The 21,198-nt window shown below is 34.0% G+C and overlaps 1 protein-coding gene across 4 annotated transcripts in view; it reads right to left on the bottom strand.

Moving 5' to 3' along the window:
• The window catches only part of ORC3 (origin recognition complex subunit 3), a 60,030-nt gene that overhangs the window by 32,046 nt on the left and 6,786 nt on the right, over nt 1-21,198 (bottom strand). For 3 of the 4 annotated variants that reach the window (XM_072965591.1, XM_072965588.1, XM_072965589.1), the window contains exons 4-11: nt 19,462-19,606; nt 17,078-17,182; nt 15,939-16,090; nt 14,536-14,666; nt 12,578-12,737; nt 11,217-11,330; nt 7,327-7,460; nt 6,591-6,654 (exon numbers count right to left, since the gene is read on the bottom strand). In XM_072965591.1, coding sequence (XP_072821692.1) covers nt 6,591-6,654; nt 7,327-7,460; nt 11,217-11,330; nt 12,578-12,737; nt 14,536-14,666; nt 15,939-16,090; nt 17,078-17,182; nt 19,462-19,606 — 1,005 coding nt within the window. The remainder of the gene's footprint in view (nt 1-6,590; nt 6,655-7,326; nt 7,461-11,216; nt 11,331-12,577; nt 12,738-14,535; nt 14,667-15,938; nt 16,091-17,077; nt 17,183-19,461; nt 19,607-21,198) is intronic. The other variant, XM_072965590.1, reaches the window with a different exon arrangement.

The following is a 21,198-nucleotide window of genomic DNA, read 5'->3' as shown; positions in this document are numbered from 1 at the left end:
ACTTGTGGTTGCCAAGGGGGGCAGAAAGTGGGAAGGGATAGACAGGATTTCAAAATTGTAGAATAGATAAACAAGATTATACTGTATAGCACAGGGAAATATACACAAGATATTATGGTAGCTCACAGAGAAAAAAAATGTGACAATCAATATATATATGTTCATGTATAACTGAAAAATTGTGCTTTACACTGGAATTTGATACAACATTGTAAAATGATTATAAATCAATAAAAAATGTTAAAAAAAAAGACTATAATGAGGTATCACCTCACACCAGTCAGAATGGGCATCATTCAAAAGTCCACAAACAATAATGCTAGAGAAGCTGTGAAGAAAAGGGAACCCTCCTACACTGTTGGCGGGAAGGTAGTCTGGTGCAGCCATCATGGAAAACAATATGGAGATTCCTCAAAAGACTGAAAATAGACTTACCATATGATCCAGCAATCCCACTCCTTGGGCATATATCCAGAGGGACCTCTAATTCGAAAAGATACATGCATCCCAATGTTCACAGCAGCACTATATACAATAGCCAAGACAGGGAAACAACTTAAATGTCCATTGACAGATGACTGGATAAAGACGATGTGGTATATTTATACAAGGGAATACTACTCAGCCATAAAAAAGAATAAAATGATGCCATTTGTAGCAACATGGATGGACTTAGAGATCATCATTTTAAGTGAAGGAAGCCAGAAAGAGAAAGGAAAATACCATTTGATATCACTCATATGTGGAATCAAAAAACAGAACAAAAAACAGGACACTAATGAACTCACCTACAAAACACAAACAGACTCACATAGTAAACAATCTTATGGTTACCAGGGGAAAAGGGCTGAGAAGGGATAAATTTGGGAGTCTGAGATTTGCAAATGTTAGTCACTATATGTAAAAATAGATTTAAAAATATTTCTTCTGTATAGCACAGGGAACTATATTCAATATAATAACCTTTAATGAAAAAGAATATGAAAACAAATATATGTATGTATATGCTGACTGAGACATTGTGCTGTACACCAGAAATTGACATATTGTAGCTGACTGTACTTCAGTTAAAAAAAAAAATCTAGTTGGGCACATAGGCACAGAGATATGAAACATTAAAAAGTCAGAGTAATAAAACTTCAACTGTCACCTGCAAGGGATTGAATCTAGGTTTTCTACATACCATGAAGTTTAACCCTTTAAGGGTTGAGAATGTGCCACATAGCTTTAAGTAAGATTTGAATAAAAAAATACAAATTAGTTTTCTTAAAAGAAGTATGAGGAGTCAGTCATTCATGAAATATACTGAGCACAATGTAACGTCCTGACAAGACAGGATCAACATGAACAGCCAATCATTACTGGTAATATACAATGTGGTTAGTGTAAAGAGCATAGGACTAAAATGGACCTAATCTTAGCTATAGTGTTAGGACTTGCTTTTTTAAAAAAGCCTCTTGAAAATAAAGTGTGTGTGTGTCTGTGTAAATGACACTGGTGTATATATAAAACTCACAATGACACAACTATATATGTTTGGTGGGGAGAAGGCGGTTGTTTCCTTTTCTGTCTTTAACAGGAGCAGCAGCAAGCAGTGCTGTAGGACACTTGGCTACCTGACTACAAAGGCTGAAGTTGCCTCATATCAAGTGGTTTTCTAAGCCTCTTAAAAATTATTTTTACTATTAACTTGCCACAGTATTTGAAAACCCCATTTCTGATTTCTCAAACATTAATAAAAGACCTCATCAGCTTATACCAATTCTTCAATGAAATGTAGAAAATTGTGGGCTTTGGCATCAGGCTTGGCTGTTAACTCCAGATCTTCCATTTGCTAATCGTGACACTTCAGATAGGTAAGTTACCTACTCATTTTGTGACTTTTCTCATCTATACAAAGGGATTAAAAGCATTTGTCTTATGTGGTGGCTGTGACTCGCAATGAGAAAATGCATAAAAACTATCTACTAATTGAGAAAAGCAGTTAATATTCCCCAATCTCCCCCCCAAAAACATCTGCTCATGGAAAGGAAGAGAATTTTTGACTATTAAAAAAAACTCCAGTGTTTCAAGAATTAGTGTTTTTTATTATCAGATAATAATGACAATTATGCAAAAATTCAAAGCTCTCCTTAATATCTGACTTGAAATAAAATTTCAGGCACAACAGTAAAAATCATTATCTCTATAATTATGGTGAATTTGAAAGTTCTGTTTAAGGCACTTTTGACACCTCAACTTCTCATGAAATACAGTTTCATAAATTAAAAAGTTAAAAAATAGAAAGCTTGATTACTAAAGCAACACTATGGGGCAAAAACATGTAAAATCTATCCAGTCACTGCTGCTATTTCATTTACAACCTACACTTGTTTACCATAATTTACCTAATTTGATTTCAATTAAACCTATGTGCTAAAGTAAAATTTTAATAAGGAATCTAAATGATTTAACCAGTCAGAAAAAAATTATTGCCAATCTGTTCAATGAAAAAGTAAATACAATCAAAGCATTCTAAAGCCAAAAGAAACTAAAGATTATTTGGTTAAACTTCTATTACAGGCTTTGAAAGCTAGTGAATCATCAAGTTTGAATCAAAGGTAGCCTGTGCAAGCTGATTCTGCTTACATTTAGAAGAACCTGATTGATAACTGTCAGAGCACACTTTTTGGCCATCGTATACAGCTGCACTGTACAGTTGTTCAAGGGACAGACTACTCAAAAATGAGAAAATGCACAGTATCTTTAGTCTTTGGTCAGCTTCTAACTGTCCCACCTTAGTTTGAACTTCCTAGTCAATCTTCTACAAATGTACATGGTTTAATCAGCTGAATTTTTAAATTTAAAAGTACACTCTCAAAAACCCATTTCTTAAGTTTATGAAATCAAAACTGGCATGCAGTTGTAAAGCAGTATCTGTGAGATTGAGGCTCCAAAATTTTAAGGGAATTGAAGAGCTTTTTTTTTTACATTTTGAGTCCAGTCAGAGGATAATTGAGATGAATCATTTGTTTAGGTTGGGATTTAGTAGTTTAGTTCTACACTTAAGAAAATGAGGGAAGGGAAACAATAAACAATGTTTCCTTCTAAATCAGCCTAATTCAGTGGTTCTCAAAGAATGGGCTACAGACCAGCAGATTAGTATTACCTGGGACCTCACTAGAAATGCAAATTCGTCGGTCCCAGCTCAGAGCTACAAAACCACAAACTCCGGGAATGGAGCCCAGAAGTCTGTTCTAACAAGTCCTCCAAGTGATTCTGATGTACACTAAAGTCTGAGAACCACTTGTTTAGTTCATCAGAGTAGAGAGCAAAGTGGATTTTTAGAGTAAAAACAATCTAGATATAAAGAGTATAAATTCCTCTAGACTATATTTTGAGGTCTATTTCTCAGAAATCTGAGTGCAGAAAACGGGTACAAAATGGTAAACTCTAACAGCAGGCAAGTCTATGTAACTATATAATCGATATGAGTATTTAACAGTATTGTATATATAATGTCATATATAGTATGTATGTTCAAGAATATATAAAAGTGTGTATTTATATTAATTTTTTTATCATAGTGAAAAATGAGTAGTAGCAACATTTATGATTTACATTTTTTAAAGTTTTATTTTTCTATTTGTTTTTAACTCACTCTCACTTGTTGAATAGACTGATTATCACTAACCCTATGAGAAAATTATACAAGTAGTTATTATGCAGTTTAGAGATAAGGAAACTGACACTTAAATAAGTGATTTTCTTACATGGGTAATGAGTGGCTGGAGTTCAAATGCAAGATTTCTGAGGTGATGATCAGGATCTTCCCCTGTATCATGCAGTACCATATTATTCATTTTCATGTGGAGTTTTTTCCAACTTTTTTATTGCAATAAAATACATATAAAACCATCATGTATTTTAAAACAAAATTATAACGAGAAGCATTATAATAATAAAATAGTCAAAGATACTTTCACTCTAAACTAGAAAGTTTAACAGACACATTAATTTTTTCTAAGACATCTTCTGTCCTTTGAATTTAGCAAGTAGCCTGCAGATAATTTTTTTAGGTTAAGGGTGCAAATCTTTGTTCCTTCATATTGCTCACTATGTCTCAAGAAAATATGCCTCTAAGTGATTAAATACGCAATCCTAAAATGAATATAGCAAAGATCATAGCAAACAGGGCTGATAAGTGCAAAAACAACAAGAACAAGAAAATGAAAGCTTAGAAAACACACAAGAAGTTACTGAAGAGCAAAGATAAATGTCATGCTATTTCTGTAACAGACCAGCCTAGACATTCTCTCCCTTTGTCATCTCAATAGTTAAAGGTACTCTTTAAAAATCTATTCCTGGCTTCTGAAAACACACTCTTGACAGAAAGTTCTAGCAGGAAATGCACTTGGCAAGTAGCTGACTCAGAAGAGACCTAATCTATCTAATCTTAAGATTCAATAAACAGGCACACATCCTTTTCCCCTGGTTCTTAAATTTCCTCTCTACTGAAATGACCTACATTAAGGGTTGAAGACTTCCTATACCACCCTGAAAAGGTTACAGAAATTATTAAATGATTATTAAGTGATTTTATATTATGACCCAATGTAGATTCTGCATCAGAAATAACGTTTAATAAAAGGTATTGTCCACTGTTAATTATGTATGTCAATTATACCTCAATTAACAGAAAGAAGCCATTCTCAGTATTTTTTGAGTTTATAAAAAAAGGAGGTAAGTTAGTATTTAGAGCTGTACAGAAAACATGCCCTCTAGGGACTAACATTCTTTTATTCAAAATTTGAAAATAGTATGTATTTAAAAGTTTAAAAGTTCTTGCACAGCAAAGGAAACCATGAACAGGAAAAAAAAGAAAAAAGCTACTGAATGAGAGAAAACATTTGCTAATATGACAAATATGGGGTTAATATCCAAAATATAGAAACAGCTCATACAATGAACATGAAAAAAAAACAAATGATTCAACTAAAAAATAGGCAGAAGGCCTGAATAGAACTGTTTTCAAAGAACACATACAGATGGCCAATAGGCATGAAAAGATGGTCAACACATTTAATCATAAGAGAAATGCAAATTAAAACTACAATGAGATATCACCTCACACCTGTCAGAATGGCTATCATCAAAAAGAACACAAATAACAAATGTTGACAAAGATGTGGAGAAGGGAACTCTTGAACACTGTTGGTGGGAATATAAATTGATGCAGCCACTGTGGAAAATAGTAGGAAGGTTTCTCAAAAAACTAAAAACAGAACTACCATATGACTACCAATTCTACTGCTGAGTATATATCCAACAAAAACAAAAACACCAGTTCAAAAAGATACATGCACCCCAATGTTCATAGCAGCATTATTTACAATTGCCAAAATATGGAAGCAACCTGTCCATCAACAGATGAATGGATCAAGAAGATATGGTCTATGTATACAATGGAATACTACTTAGCCATCAAAAAGAATGAATTTCTGCCATTTGCAACAACTTGGAGGATATGATGCTAACTGAAGTAAGTCAAACAGAGAAAGACAAATACTATACTAGCGGTCTTACTGGGGGTGCGGGGCAAGATAACGGTAGGGGATTAAGAGGTACAAACTACTATGTATAAATAAATAAGCTACAATGATATCTTGCAGAACATAGGGGATATAGCCAATATTTTATAGTAACTATAAAAGGTATAAAACCTTTAAAAATTGTGAATCACTGTTGTACATCTGAATATTATACATCAACTATACCTCAATTAAAAAAAGGAGGTAGTCTATAAAATTACAATGCCACTCTTTAGTACTGACAAATGATTTCCAAGATTAAGTGCAAAACATAACAAGATACAGAATAGTGTATATATTTATCTTCTGTAAGACAGGGGAGTAAGCCCCAAAATATATAAAATTACTTGCCTAAGTAGAGAACATCTCTAGGAAGATACATAAGAAACTAATATCACTGGCTGTATCCAGGGAGGGGAAGTGGGTAGGTGGAAGGCACAAGTGGGAGGGAGTCTTTTCACTGTATATTACCTTTGCCTTTGAATTGTGTACCACATCCAAGCATTATTATTCAAGAAAGAAAAAAACTTCCTCTTCTGATATTCCCTGTGTTTTATGGCTAACTCATAATTTTCTAAGTTCATTACTTCTTTTCTGACATTGTATTAACAACATGTAATTATATTTTATTCAAATCAAATCAATACCCACTTAGCAGCGGGTCCCTAAGCTACATGGCTTCTATGCGCTTTTATTTATGAAAGCCTTTATAAGAACATTAAAATGCCTAGAGATTCCAGAACTGCTATGTGGAAAGTGTTTTCAAAACAGACCACAGGAGAAACCTCATGTTCTAGTTAATTTTCCTTCTTGATAAAAACCTTTTAGAACTGAGGTTTTGTATCATCTTTAATAGTCACGTTCCTATATGATTATCAAGACCTAGTACTTTACTGTGCAAAGCATATTAGAATGTACAGATTTTTTAAATAAAATTACCTCAATAAGTTTTACGTGCATACGCTTTTTCTTGAAGAAAAAAAGAGAATATAACTGAAATAAATAAATCCATGTTCCTACCTTCAAAACTCTCTCATTGGTCAATAGTGCAACTTGCTTTTCTGAAGCTTGCTTTTCCACATACCTAAAATTTTACCATCCCACACACAAAAAGAGAAAATTAGAATCTTAAATATCTGAATAGTATATGGGGAAAAAAAGAACTTCCTAGATTGGTGGCCATATTTTATTTCTTCCAAAAATAAATTCAAAGGGGGGAGGGTACAGCTCAAGTGGTAGAGAGCATGCTTAGCAGGCATGAGGTCCTGGATTCAATCTCCAATACCTCCTCTAAAAATAAATAAACTTAATTACCTCCCCCCTCCCACTCACCAAAAATAAAATAATTAAATACAATAATAAATTAAAAAATAAAATAAAATAAAATAAATAAATTCAAGATGACAGTCATGGTTTAACAGTAATTTTTTGACTCCTTAAATCTGCTGCATTTCACAGTGCAGGGATCTAATAATAAACAAAGGCCATAAACTCCAGAAATAGGAAATGTTATTTACAAAATGTAATTCTGGAGAACCTGCAAATTATGCCCCCTTGTAAAAATATTTCTCTTAATACCAAATACTCAAATCCAACAAAGAAATGTCTCAATTAAAAAAAGAAGTGTTTTGTTTTGTTCTAAACAAAATTTTAAAAGTTTTTTTTCTTTACTCACATAAAAAATAACTGGATCTGAGATCCCTTATTTTGCCCCGAACTCTCATAAGATACATTAAATATGTACTCCTCTTCTTACCTCCTAAACGATGGAAGACGTCGGATATTTTCACATTGATTATCTGACAAAAAATTTATTCTTCTCTTGGCTTCTGGAAGATTACAGCACAGAACACTGAGGGGCTGGGAACAGAAATGCTCTAACAGAGAAAGCTGAAAGAAATGTGAAGATTAAATACAGCTGCTGTATTTTGGTAGCAGATCTTTTGCCCTATGGCTGCTCAATTTTCAAGGGTTTTTTTAAACAGCAAAAATATTTATCGCTAATATATTTAATAACACCACAATAACACTGCAAACAAGAAACAGCTATATACCTTTAATATTCTAAGTCTCCAATATTGTGGACAAGGTCAGAAAACTGTAATCTCTCAAGGATAAACTAAAAGAAACAAATATAAATGGATAGATGATCTACAGAAGCAACTCACAATAACAATAAACATTATTGTGAATTGGATCTTATAAATTATGGTAGTATCTGAAAAATCATCCCCCCTTGTACATTCTAGTTACTAGAATGCATACATTCTAGTGGTGGGGATGAGATTAAGGTGTGACCTAAAAGTCTGACAGATGCTCAAATACTCAAAAGAAAATACCAACCTAAAATCAGTGTAAAAACCAGTCTGCTAAATAAATAAGAATGCTACAACAGCAGCAGTTTTGCCTACTGATAAAAAAAACAATAGTGAAAAATGAAGAATGGCCAAAAAAAAAATCTATCTTTTAAAATTCAGTATTATTTCATGGAGGAAAAGATAGTATAGTATCCAGTAAATATATGTACTCTAGTAACTAGAATGTACAAAGGAGGATGATTTTTCAGAGTCTACCGTAATTCTTAAGATGTATTTTACAAGACTATCCACATGTTAAAAACTCTGACTCTAAGCAAGCCTCTCGTGCCCAGTTTGTTTTTTCCAGATACCTTGTACCAAAGAGACAGTTTCCTAGATAGTGGACAAAACACATTCTGGTCACTGGAAAATAGCATTCAGCATCACAAATGAATAAATTAACATGCTAGTTTATCTATCAGTCTTAAGGTATTTGAGCTTGATCCTTTCCAGGTAAACTGATCACGAATTTCTGAGCCTGAAGAGCTGAGGACCAGAAACCCAAGGCTAGAAATCCTCTAAAATAGTCCATTCTGGAGGAAGCGTAATACTCTAAGGCAAAGGGTCAGCCTAACATAAAAACAAGTACAAAACAGAAAGTAACTGTTCACGCCAAGTGCTAAATTATTTTTGCACATATTAACATAATCTTGTTTCTACTTCCAATTATATTAATGTGATAATATTTATTCCAATGTTAACATCACTTTTTAAACATAAGAAAAGTAAAAACCAAACATAAGGGATTTGCTTGGAGAAGGAATGGGACTAAGTCACACAAGTTATAGTAGAGTTAGATAGAGGACAAGAACCCAGTGACATTGAACTATTTTATCCAAGTGTGATCTCAATATCTGGGTCAATTAACAAGTTGGTCAACATATCCACCTAATGAGGAAAGGACTTAAACATATACTGAATGATTACATGCCCTTATCGTACCTTCCACAGAAATCAAGACTTACACACATTTCCCAGTGATGATCAGGAAAACTGGACAAATAGGGTCTAAAGACTGCCACCTATTAGCTGTGTGACCCTGGCCAAGCCACTTAACATAAGCCTCTATTTCTTCAAGCGCAAAACTGAGGGTAATAATACTGATTAATGAAACAATGTTATTAATACTTAGTAAAGCTCCTATCATACATAAATTATTAGAACCTATAAAATCATCAAATCACATCCCCTTATTTTACAGACGAGAAAACTGAGACCCAGAGAGATTAAATAATCTGGTTATTATGCTTTTCTTCGTTCACTTTCTCAATGGTATTTGGGCCTACAGTTTGTATTTCCTAAAACTCCTTCTTCTCTTGACTTCAGTGAGACTCCACTTTTCACTGGTTTTCCTTCTTATTTTTAGTCTCCTTTTCTGTTGCTCACTCTTAAATGTCAGTTTGCCCCAGGGTTCCTCTCTGAGTCCTGTCCTCACTCCTCTGGGAGATACTTCATCCTCATCGCATAACTTCAACCACCACCTTCTAATGATAAATTCTAAATATTTCTAGCCCAGATCTTTCTCCTGGATGCCAAATCTTCATATTCAACACACCCTAAATTAACCATATACAAAAAGAAACTCATCCTTTTCTAACAAACTGGCTCTTTGCTTTATATTAACATGTACACTTAATAAATGGTACCAACCTCCATCTGCCAAGCTAGAACCTGTGTGTGTGTCTGTAAGATGCTCCTCATTTATACACCCTATCATCCACTTTGTCACTAGGTTCTGTCAATTCTACCTCATCCTGAAATTTATTTTCTCCTCCCTAGTCCCACTATCACTACCTTAGTTTAGCCCTTGTCATACCTTGCCTAGATTACTGCAGTAGCCCTCGAACAGAGCTGTCTCCCTCTCCTGTTCCAATATTGACCCAGCTAGCTCTGATTCCTTAAGATATACTCCTGTTCTCCACTGGAATCCCCAGGCATGTTTCTTTAATAGCACTGACTACTCAGAACCGTAATTTTCTGCCCCCTTCACTAAATAATAAACAATGTGATGACAGAGATTTCTTTGTCCTCTGTATCTCCAGGGCTCAGCAGAGTGCTTGGATTACAGTAGGCTCTTAATAAACACTTATGAGTAAATAAACAAATGAATGAAAGGAAATGAATGAGAGAAGTAAATTAGAAACTTATTATGACTCAGTTTCACTTAATTTCACACATTACTAAGGTAAATAATATTTTCTTGCTTTAAAATGCTTTTTAAAAAGTCTAAGCTGAAAAAAAGACACCTGTTAGCCATAAGAGACCAACACTATAGTGTCTTATGTGGAAGAAAAATGCATAGGAGAAATTATTTATAATCTTTAAGGCACTACACAAACATGAGGTGTCATCACACTGCACTTCTGTGTTGAACGTTACTAACACATAGGTTTTAATGAACTTGACAACTGGCATGTGTTCACAATGACCGCACTTTGCTAAGGCATTTTAGGTAGTTGCCAAGAGAAGGAAATATTAACTTTTAAATAACTGAAGAATGAGATCCTTTTTTAGATTAGAACAGGTGTTATAAAGCTAAGTTCATAAATTTTCTTCTGGCAATTCATGAAACCTTAGTTAAAATGCATTCCCAATATACAGGAATAAATATAAATGAACACACACACACACACGTACATGCAGGGAACAGCTAACTACACCCATAGCCTATTTTTGTATGGCCCAGGAATTAAGAATTTTTTTTTATTGTTTTTATTTTTTTTGAGGGGGTAGGTAATTAGGTTTAATCATTTATTTTTAGAGGAAGTCCTGGGGATTGAACCCACGACCTCATGCATGCTAAACATGTGCTCTGCCACTTGGGCTACACATTCTCCTCTATTTTAAATATCTTTAAAGGGTTATTTTTAAAAACTAAGGAGACACTCAACAGAGACCACATGTAGCATGCAACGCCAAAAATATTATCTGGTCCTTTATAGAAAAAGTTTGCTGATCCCTTATACATAGCATTTCCCAGGCAGAAAGCCCATTAGCTTTCATTAAATTCTCAAAAAACAAGGTCCCCTTCTCCCCATCCTTGAATGGTTAAGAATCACAAGGATGGAGACAGATCTTTTTCCATTTTTCATATCCTAATTAATGTATTCTCTACATTTGGCTGCAAGGTAACAAAGGAATTGCAGAACCTAGAATAATGTAATTTGAATTCACTTATTCTAGATTTTGCCATTTAAAGTGCTTAATTATCATGCTAAACAATTTGAAATAACATGCAAATTATTTAGAATCAGCTTGTGAATTTTCAAATCCATTAATGCCTTCCTACCTGAAGTCCTTTTATAAAGTTCTGAATTGAGAAGTCATGATACAAAAAGATGTTGGTCAGAATCTGCAACACTTTTTCACTTAGTTTAAATGGAAACTGAGTTGTAAGAAGTAGCTGAAAGAGAGAAAAGGGAAGTAGGACATACTCTTTGTTAGTATTACTCTTCATAAAAATCCAGTATAAATAATAAGGCAAAGAATGATACTATGACACAGTACCTGTGAAAGTTGTAATAGTGCTAGCTTTTTTTAGGTCAAATATCAACCAAACTTTTAAATTAACTTATACAACAGTAACAATAACAAAAGAAGCCGTTCATACTATATCTTCAGAATCAGGGATGTCCATCATTTCTGTCTACTAAAAAATACTGTCTATAAAATCCCTTTTCTCCCAGGAGAAGCCACTGAAGAAGCTGCAGGCTTTGGCAATTCTTGTTAATAGAAAGATTTCTTTTTCATCCATATTGATTCACATTAATGAAGAGTAACACATTACATACTGTTGAATGAGAAACCCAAAATTAATAGATGTCTATTTTGAAAATATTAAATAGCTGAATTTTTATTATTCAGCTAATTTTCAATGGCCTATCGTGAAGATCTTACATCTGAAAATGTGAAATCATACTAGGGTTTTCAAACAGAAGCAAGGTTATAGAAGGCCAGCTGAATTTGATCACAATCAAGCAACCAAGCAACTGTAGCTGGGAAAATTCTCCTCCAAGTGTCAGTAAACCAGTGGAAACCACCTTCGAGGGAAAACAAAGCAGCAATGGTTAGTAAATAACTGGAAGGTCGTCGTTAGTTTACCTTTTGCAGCAGCACAAAGCACATCTTCAAGGAGCTGAGTTTAGCAACAATTCATGGAAGACCAATCCCTTCCATGAAAGAATAGTATTTCCATTTAGGTAGAAACAATGCTAAGATCTGGGAAAATGTTAGTATTTATTTCTTGGCACAAGCAGCATGACAGGAAAGAGTCCATTAAAAACTTCAAATCATTTTATATAAAATGTAAAGTCAAAACATTGTTATTGTTACTAGGAAGTCATTAAGTGCTGTATAAATTTATTTTAAAAACCTACAATTTTCCACTGAGTAATGACTGACTGACAGATATGTAGGTAAGGAGATATAGATAGATTATAATCATTCTTTTCATAAAGTTTATATTGTTACTAAAGAGACAATACTATACATTATAAAATCATTAAATGAAAATATTAAAATATGTGAAGAAATATACACAATATCATACTCTGAAAGACATAGAAATTTATCACTAATATTTATATTTATAATCTATTCTTGGCAGCTTTTTTTCAATCCTATTTCAGTAGTAAAATTTTTTCTTTTTACCTTATCAAGTACTGTATTCAGATGCTCCTTGCAAGACAAAGACTGGAATAGTTCTATACACAATAGAGATGATACTGCATGAGGAAGTAACCGATGGATGATAATAGAAGATGTCGCAATTCCAAAAATGAGTATAAGTGGAAATTCATGTCGATGCTGACTGGTTTTCAAAGGAAGATGTAAAAGTGGAATATCTTTAGCAAATACATTTTAATACATCATATTTTAAAATAAGAAAATCTTTATTTTAATGCCTACTTTATAAGGCACTGCTAAGGAATACGATTCTAAATAATAAAAATATTTTAGGTCATTCGTTTTCCTCTGTTAAAGCAATACAGAAATAGTTATTTCCCAGACATTCTAGTCCCGAAATCAATCTATTAATAGATCCTCTCATTTTATAAGAGCACAGCAGTCCAGAGAGATCAAGTGCTTCCCTTTAAGGTTATATATCTCCAGTGTAGAAGATGTATTAGATCCCATTCAACTTCTTACCCCAAATTTGAGCCCCACCGATAGCCTTCCTCATGGTTAGACAACCAGTCTATGCTATCAGAGTTCAGAGACATGAAGCTCACTAATTTTCAAGGTAACTTATTTTATTTATGGATAGTTCTAACAGATACGTTGTCAACCAGCCATGGTAGCTAAGAATTAGAAAACTTTTCAAACAAATGTGTAAGACATATTTTTTAATGGACATCATCAAAGAATGTTACATTCTTTCTCTACCTTCTTAACTCAAACTTACTGAACATCATTTATCCTTAGCATTACCAATATGAACATAAGTGACTCCCACAGAGTAAAACAGACATATCTCTGAAAGCTGCTGTAGGTCACAGACCTCTGTATGGTCGCTGACGATTTTGCTTGCTCCCTCCTGTTAATTTTTTTTTCCATTTTTCAGTTTTATTAGGTATAATTATTACAGTTTGACTGCACATATACAATATATTGCATGTAAATATATATATACAATATACTACACATTTTTTTAGTTTACATTTATGTACTAATCCTTATTTCTAAGACGCTCCCTCCTGTTAGCTGCTGCTTTTCAGTATTCGAGGGGTATGCGGTTCTACTTTCATAGTACTAAAGTACCTGGACTCTAGTACTGTTTAAGTTCTTCTTCCTTAATTTTGATGGTAAAAGTACTCACAAGACTGAGCTTTTCTGTCACTATTCTGTACTGTGCATTTTTTCAGCATGTTGATCAGTTCAGTGCTAGCATTAAGAAAAGTCTTAGGATCTAGAAATAATAGTTTCAAGTGGGAAAAAAATACTATCAAAATAGGAATTATATTAGTAGATTATCACAGTACAGCTTCAGGCAAATATAGCCATAACTATTGAGCAAGTTAACATAAAGAAGCCAAAACAAAATACATCTTAAAAACTGTACTAGGACATAACTGGGAAAAGCACATCACTGGGTTTTTAAATAGCATTAGTTACTCCAATTCCAAGTCTTGCCTTGAAGATCCAATAAGATCATAAAGGCAGTTTCTCATCAGAAATACCATATAAAATAATGCTATTTTAAAAACATTCTTGCTCAGTAGAGCTATTTGTAACTCAGAACTTCTAAGGGTTGATAGGTATCAGAAAACAAGATCTGACAAAAATATCTCAACTTGGCATAGTTTCTCCATCTAGTAGGCAAGTAAACGACAGACAATCTTGGTAAGAGAAACTACATTTTATATCAACTTACCATGCTAATTAAAAACTGGCTAACTTTTGCCTTTTGATTCTCATTTTTGGAACAAAAAGCAAATGAAAATCTGATAGGGGGTGTTTAAACATTCAATTTTATAAGCAATTTGAAATCATCCTGGTTTCAATCCATTAGGTTAAAATGATTAAACTGCCATTCATTTTCTCTTAAAATTTGTATGTTTTCTTAATAAAAAGAATTTAGTGAAAAAGCCAGGAGATATACCATCTACCTGCTGATAATTATGAAGTCCTGGAGTACTTTTGTGGTGAAGCTTTCCATATCCTTTAAGATAAGCACAACAGGAGGAGACTGCCATTGGCTAGAAGTCCTCTTTTTTCTTGGCATTTTTGGGTCTGTCTTCTTTTAAGCCATTGTGGAAAAGAAGGAGTTAAAAGTGAGCTTTACCAACCAAACAATGCCATAATGCCACATGGTGATATATTTCCCTTTATATCTCACAGTAACACTGTTTCTTTTATTTCCTCACATAATAAACAGAAACTCATTCCAACAGTTATTAGCAGAATCTTTCTGTGTCTGACATGGGAATAATAACCAAGAAAAACGTTCAGTAAAATCTGTAACTCATATGAAATATTTATGTTTTCTGCTATCTGAGAAAATAACAGGAAAAGCATGGGGAGAAGAATATTTTCTATAAAACTGATTTTTCTGTCGGTAAAATGTTAGATTTTGCTTTGCTTTAGGGTAGGAATCAGTATTTTTAATTAAAATCTGTAATGAATAACTATACTTGCTGCTCTATTACTGTGAAATTTCAACTTGAAAAGCATCTTAAGTATCATCTGGTCCAATTCCAATCTTTTAAAGATTTCTGACCTAAATTGTATGCAACATTTGATTTCTGGAAAATCTAAAACTGTGGATCAAATTACGATATTATGGTAAGCATTAGACCCAGTTTAATCCCTATATAAAGGAAAATAAATTCACTTATGATGACTTCAGCAAATACGTTCATCAGAAAATGCTACCACAGTAACTTTTCCCATATATCTGGCTACACAGCATCATAAACTAAGGCTGTGGTTTTATGCTACAGTTACCCATGAATCATCTAGGTTATTCATTTTCACCAGAGACTGTCATGGTAGAATGGAACTTCTATTTATATACCTGCTTGTTGAATATACTTTACTTACACAGCATTCATTCCTCAAGAATTCTAAACATGGAACAAATTATATTTATATATATAGATGACTATTCCTCATATAACAAAGTTGACAATGGGTACTGAAAGCATGGTTTTAACTGCAAAAAAGTAAATACTGAGGAACCTAACAGATGATATATTAAAGTTACAGCCATTGTCCCAGAGACAGAACCTGCAGCAGAACAAATTCTTGATGCTGTCATTCGATGACATTCTCCCACAAAGAAAATGGTCTTGTAAGAACCTAAACACTTACCAGAAATTAGGCTGCATACTGATAAAAGAAAACTAAATTCTAGCAGCCATTGGAAAAATAAGTAGCTACTATTAAATTAACAGCTAGTGCTGCAAAAACATATCCTTATTAGAACAAAACAGTACTATGTTTACTATAATTCCAGGCCTCTTCAATTGTATGCCAATTTCCTAGGAAAAAATTGTCAGTTTACATTTACCTGTGTGACATTCATATACCAATTGGAAAGAGAATCCATTGAATAATGTGTCTTTTTCTGGGTGACCTGAACACTTTCTTTCTCTTTGGATTGCACATCTACATTGCAGTCCATCAACTGTGAGGCCAGCTTTTGCAAAAAATGTTTCATATCTGTAGAATATAAAAGGTAAGAAAGCATATTCCCTTAAAACAAATCTAAAACACTTGAAACTTCTTGATCAGTATTTACACTATTTGGGTAGAACGTGTTTTTCTACACTTAACATTAACATTTAACATATTAAGGTTCATTAGTATCTTCTCCATAATATTTAAATTTCATTAATTCAGACTCACACTAGGACAAAGTTTATGTTTATTGTCTATAATAAAAGTATTACTAGCCAAATGTGTAAGCATGAAAACTGTAAGTTATCTTAGGAATATGTATTTAAATTACACTGGACAGCAGAAGATTTTTAAGACCCCTAAAAAGAGATAAACAGTGTTATTTACATAAGATATTTTACTGATTACAACTCTTCTCCATAGGCACTTTTAAAGACACCCTGAGGGCTTTTACTTAATTCCAAACAGTTTATGAATACAAATATAAATATAAGCACTTTGAGCCCTTGTATCAGTCCAAATCTAAGCACATTTTACTCTGTTAAATGTCCACATCCTTTATGATTTAATGGCTTCAGACACCCAAGATTAGCTCTGGCAATGGACTGTTTTTCACCATGGTGGCCTGGTGAAGTAAGAAGATTTGAGGCTGTAAATATGAGCCTACATATGTAGTCTGTTCTCTGTTGGGTTAAGTAAGAGCTCCATAGTCCTCAATTCTCAACTACCTGTCTTAAACCTCCCAACTTATTAAAATTTTACTGGGTTAAGGAACATATATTGTGAAATGCCTGGACAATTACTGGCAGTAAAGCTAATACAGTAAGGGTGGGGCTGGAATAAGCAAAGCAAAAGGGGCAAAGAGTCCTGCAATAGTCAAGATTACCCTGGGAGGCACTATACCTTGTCCTGCCAAAATTGTAGGGCCATGCTGTTCCCACAAATAAAAAGGGATAAAGGAAGCTAGAAACAGAGGACAGAAGAGATTTGTAGCATCTCATCAAGATTATTACAGCACTTACACTTTACCTGGACAATCTTTAGCTTGTAATGAGACTACATACGGAGTGACATTATTCTGAAGGACTTCTGTTAGACTTCTGAATGTTAAATCATGATCTGTTACATTCACACCTATGGAATAAGAAATCAGTACTACACCATCATTTTTATCACTAATAATTTAACAACAAGAAAAGCTATTTAACATGTCAAGTGAATTACTAAGTAAAAATATTTTTAAAACATGATTGATAATGGAAACCAAGAACATAAACTGCATAAATGAAGAGATCTCCACAGAGGCACACACTATACTTGTCAGGAAAGGTATTTAGCAGTTTTTCTTTAAAAAAAAGTTACTGGGAAACTGTAGCTGACCTCCGAAAACATCTTAGAAGTAATTTCAAATTCATAAAGAGCTCTTTAAAATAATCATTCAAAATTAAGGGCCTCATTGTGACCCTGACTTAACAACTGAGGAGAATCCAATCATTCACACTATTAATAATCACAGCAGTAAATACAATAGGTAAAGCATATACTAAGCTGATTCCTGAAGGAGGAACCTAAAAACAAATTAAAACTTTAGGTCCTTCAAGTATTCACTGAATCCTTGGTTCTCATTTCCACAAATCACAGTTTTATTGCTCTGAATGCAGTTAGCAGAGTTGCATGGAAACAACACTGCTACTTTGGAAAAATGTCTGTCAACTCACACCTCTCCTAATGTCACAACCTGTGATTTCTAGAAAAGGGTTTGGTGCTTAGTCAGGGCCAGCAGCAGACATCTTGAAACTGCTTGAGACTTGCTACTATGAAAATTTCAACTGCTTGGAAGGGAAAGAAAAGGTTCAGAATCATCCAGGCAACCAGTAAGCAACTTTTTTTTCTAGGAGACAAACAAAAATGTTGGCAGGCTATTTTCAAATGGACATATACCTTTTTGAAAACAGAAAATGTACAACTGTGCTTAAGCATTCTTTGAGTGCAGATTTTTCTTCATGCAATCAAAATGATATTCCTAGCACGCATTCTAGTCTACGACTGTGGTACTGCATCTCTAAACAAATCTGGAAGCTAACTAAAACACTGGCTTATCTAGTCTTTTTCACTGACTGACTTTATTAGCTATTTAACACTATGTTCCTTAAAACAATGCATTTGTCTATTGGAAACAAGATAATCAATGATGTCTTTAACTGGAAAAATGTTCTCCTCAGACCTCTGACTTTGAGAAGTATGATTTTCATTAGCTTTTCTCTTTTTGGCAGTAGGCAGAGAAGGGATTTAAACAAAGCTCTCACAGCAATCTGTTAGGCCGTCCCTTTTGACTATGTTTCCGCTATTGTACCCCTAATTGCTGTAACCTGGCAGGAGAGAAACAAAGCACCCAACAGAACAAGTCACTGGGTCTCAGCTTCTCAGCCATAAAAGGAAAGGGTCTGAAATTTGAGTGGCAGGCTGTAACTGAAAAGCTGGTCCACAGCATTATAAAAATCATGGAGTCTTGTTACTCAGCATGGTCCTGGGATTGGCAATATGGGCATCAGCTGGAAGCCTGTTAGAAATGCAGTCTTTCAGGCCCCAGCCCAGATCTATTATTGAAAATTTGCATTTACTAAGATCCCCTGAAGGTTATTTGTGGGTACGCTGAAGTTTGAGAAGTACTACCCTGAATATCAGGACTAAGATTTAGGTAGCAAACAGTGTCAGAGGCAGGATTAAACAACAGAATTAATTTCTTATCTCAGAGCCCACCAGTATAAAAATCTTTAATAAATAACAAATTGGAAGTACAATGAAGAGTATGTTTGGAATCCAAATAAATCCAACTTCCTTTCAAAAGAAATAAAGAAAATCTGCTAATATCCCAAAGAAATTTTTTCTATTATCCTGCAGTCCATGTTTGGTTAAAATGGAATATTAATGATGGATACTTAGCTACCTAAAAAATTTACAATCTGCAGCCTGAAAACAATTTATATATTATTTATCCAAATCCCCTTCAAACAATTAATACAGTATTACAATACAATCCAAGATTGAAAAAATAAGCATAGAGAAATAAAATTATAGTCACAGAGTAATTCCATTGAAGATCCAGTAAAAGAGCATAAAAATCAAATCTATTAACCTACTGGTAGTTTATCACTCAAATCAAATCTATTATTAATATAACTAAGGAAGAAAAAGTAACACAAATATATTTCCCCTTCATTTTCCTGACAAAAATGTGGGAGAGTACTCAACTAACCCTAGATCAATTTCTTTTAATTTACAGATGTATGATCAGTATAAGAAACTGCTATTGGTTTTGAAAGTATGAGAACTTTAATTGGTTTAATTCTATAGAACAGGTGATTACCATTATTCTCAACAACAAAACCATTATTTAAAACACACACAGGTACCTAGAACAAGAGCAGCAGTTGGAATTTCTCTGAGTTTTATTTGACAGCCCCAGTCTCTTGAATTCTTCTGGAACCCAGAATGAGACTTTCGCAGAAATTCGATTAGACTGTCAAACAGGTTTTTATTTAATTCCTCTTGTAGTCGCTACAAAGAAAACACAAGAATTCTATGAATTATTGTTAGTAGTAATCTCATGCATCTTTCCAAGTTTGGGAGAGAAAACTGTCATGATTTCAATTCCAAAGATCATATGTGAAATGATTATAAAATTAAATTTAAAAAATTTTTTCCTTTAAATCTCAAGTGATTAGTGCTTTGGATTGCCTTATTAAAGAATCTCACTCACTCAACAAACATTTACTAACCACCTTACAAATGAGTCTCTTCCCTAAAAAAGTGAAGAAAGTGAGCTAAAACACAATTAAATTAAAATACATTGCATAGAGTGCTACAATAATATAGGAACAAAGAGTAGGACCACCCAGTTTAAGCTGAGCAGGTGATGGAGGAGGTGGCAGTACCTGAAAGAAACTTAGAAGGAATGAGGAGTGGAAAAGACGAGCAAGCAAGAAAGCACCAAACATTTAGGGAACTATAGATAACGCTAAGCATAAAGAATACGAGAAGTGGCCAGGAATGAGACTGAACAAATATTCGAGGGACTAGGCCAAGAGTGTAAATATTTGATGTTAAAGGGTTTGGATTTTATCCTGTGGGGAGAACCATTACAGGGATTTGGAGAAGAGACATGATAAAATCAGGTTAAGAAGGGTTAATCTGGCAGCACTGTGAAGGCCAGATTAGGGCGGATCTGAGGGGCTGCATGCTGCAAAAGTCCTGTAGCCTGGCACAGGGGGAGAGCTGCCTGAAGGGATTTGGCCAGTGGTAGCACAGGAACAGACCTGAAGGGTTTGACATCAGAGGCAGGGACATCAGATAGGAGGATATTATGATAATCTATGATGACAATTTAGGTTTCACAGAATACATGAAGCAGCAAAGCCATGAGGTATAAAACAAGACAAAGTGGTGGGAAGCAGTAATACATTGGAAAGTGCATAACCCTCCCAAAGGCATTAAAAAACAAGAAATACAATCCTGTGTTGGTCAAACAAAACAAGTCCACTCAAGATGTTGGCCCTATGGGGGGATGTGGGGAAGGAAATAGCTCCTTGGTAGAGTGCGTGCTTAGGATGCACAAGGATGCTGGTTCAATACCCAGGACCTCCATTAAAAAAATAAATAAGCCTAATTACCCACCGCCCTAGAAAAAATAAACAAAATAGTTGCTTAGTAAACATTTAAAAAAAAGAAAAATGTTTAAAAAATAAGATGCTGGCCCTACAGCTACAATCTGCTAAAGTGGAGAAATTTTTCAGAGCTTGACTATAAAGAACACAGTAACTAGATATGAGGATGAGAAAATAATTTAGAAATAGCTTGATTTCTTACTTGTAGAACTGAATGACAGTTTAAGGAGTGCCACCATTTAAAAGCTGCGGGGATATGTAAAGGGCCCCGTGCCTTAGCAGCAATCATTATAAACATATGTTCTAGGTAGGCCCTGAAGCCATGTTTAATACTTGGAACATAAGGGGTTTTTTTTTGTTGTTTTTTTTTTAGGATATACAGATACAGAGGTAACCAAGATTACCAATATTTCATCAACACTCTTATAAATTGGTAGAAAGGAAAATGGGAAGCAACAAAGAGAAGATTTATGATATTAAAGAAAT

This window comes from Vicugna pacos, chromosome 8 (genome assembly GCF_048564905.1).
Source record: "Vicugna pacos chromosome 8, VicPac4, whole genome shotgun sequence".
In the NCBI taxonomy this organism is placed as follows: domain Eukaryota; kingdom Metazoa; phylum Chordata; class Mammalia; order Artiodactyla; family Camelidae; genus Vicugna; species Vicugna pacos.
This window is presented reverse-complemented; position numbering and strand designations above follow the sequence as displayed.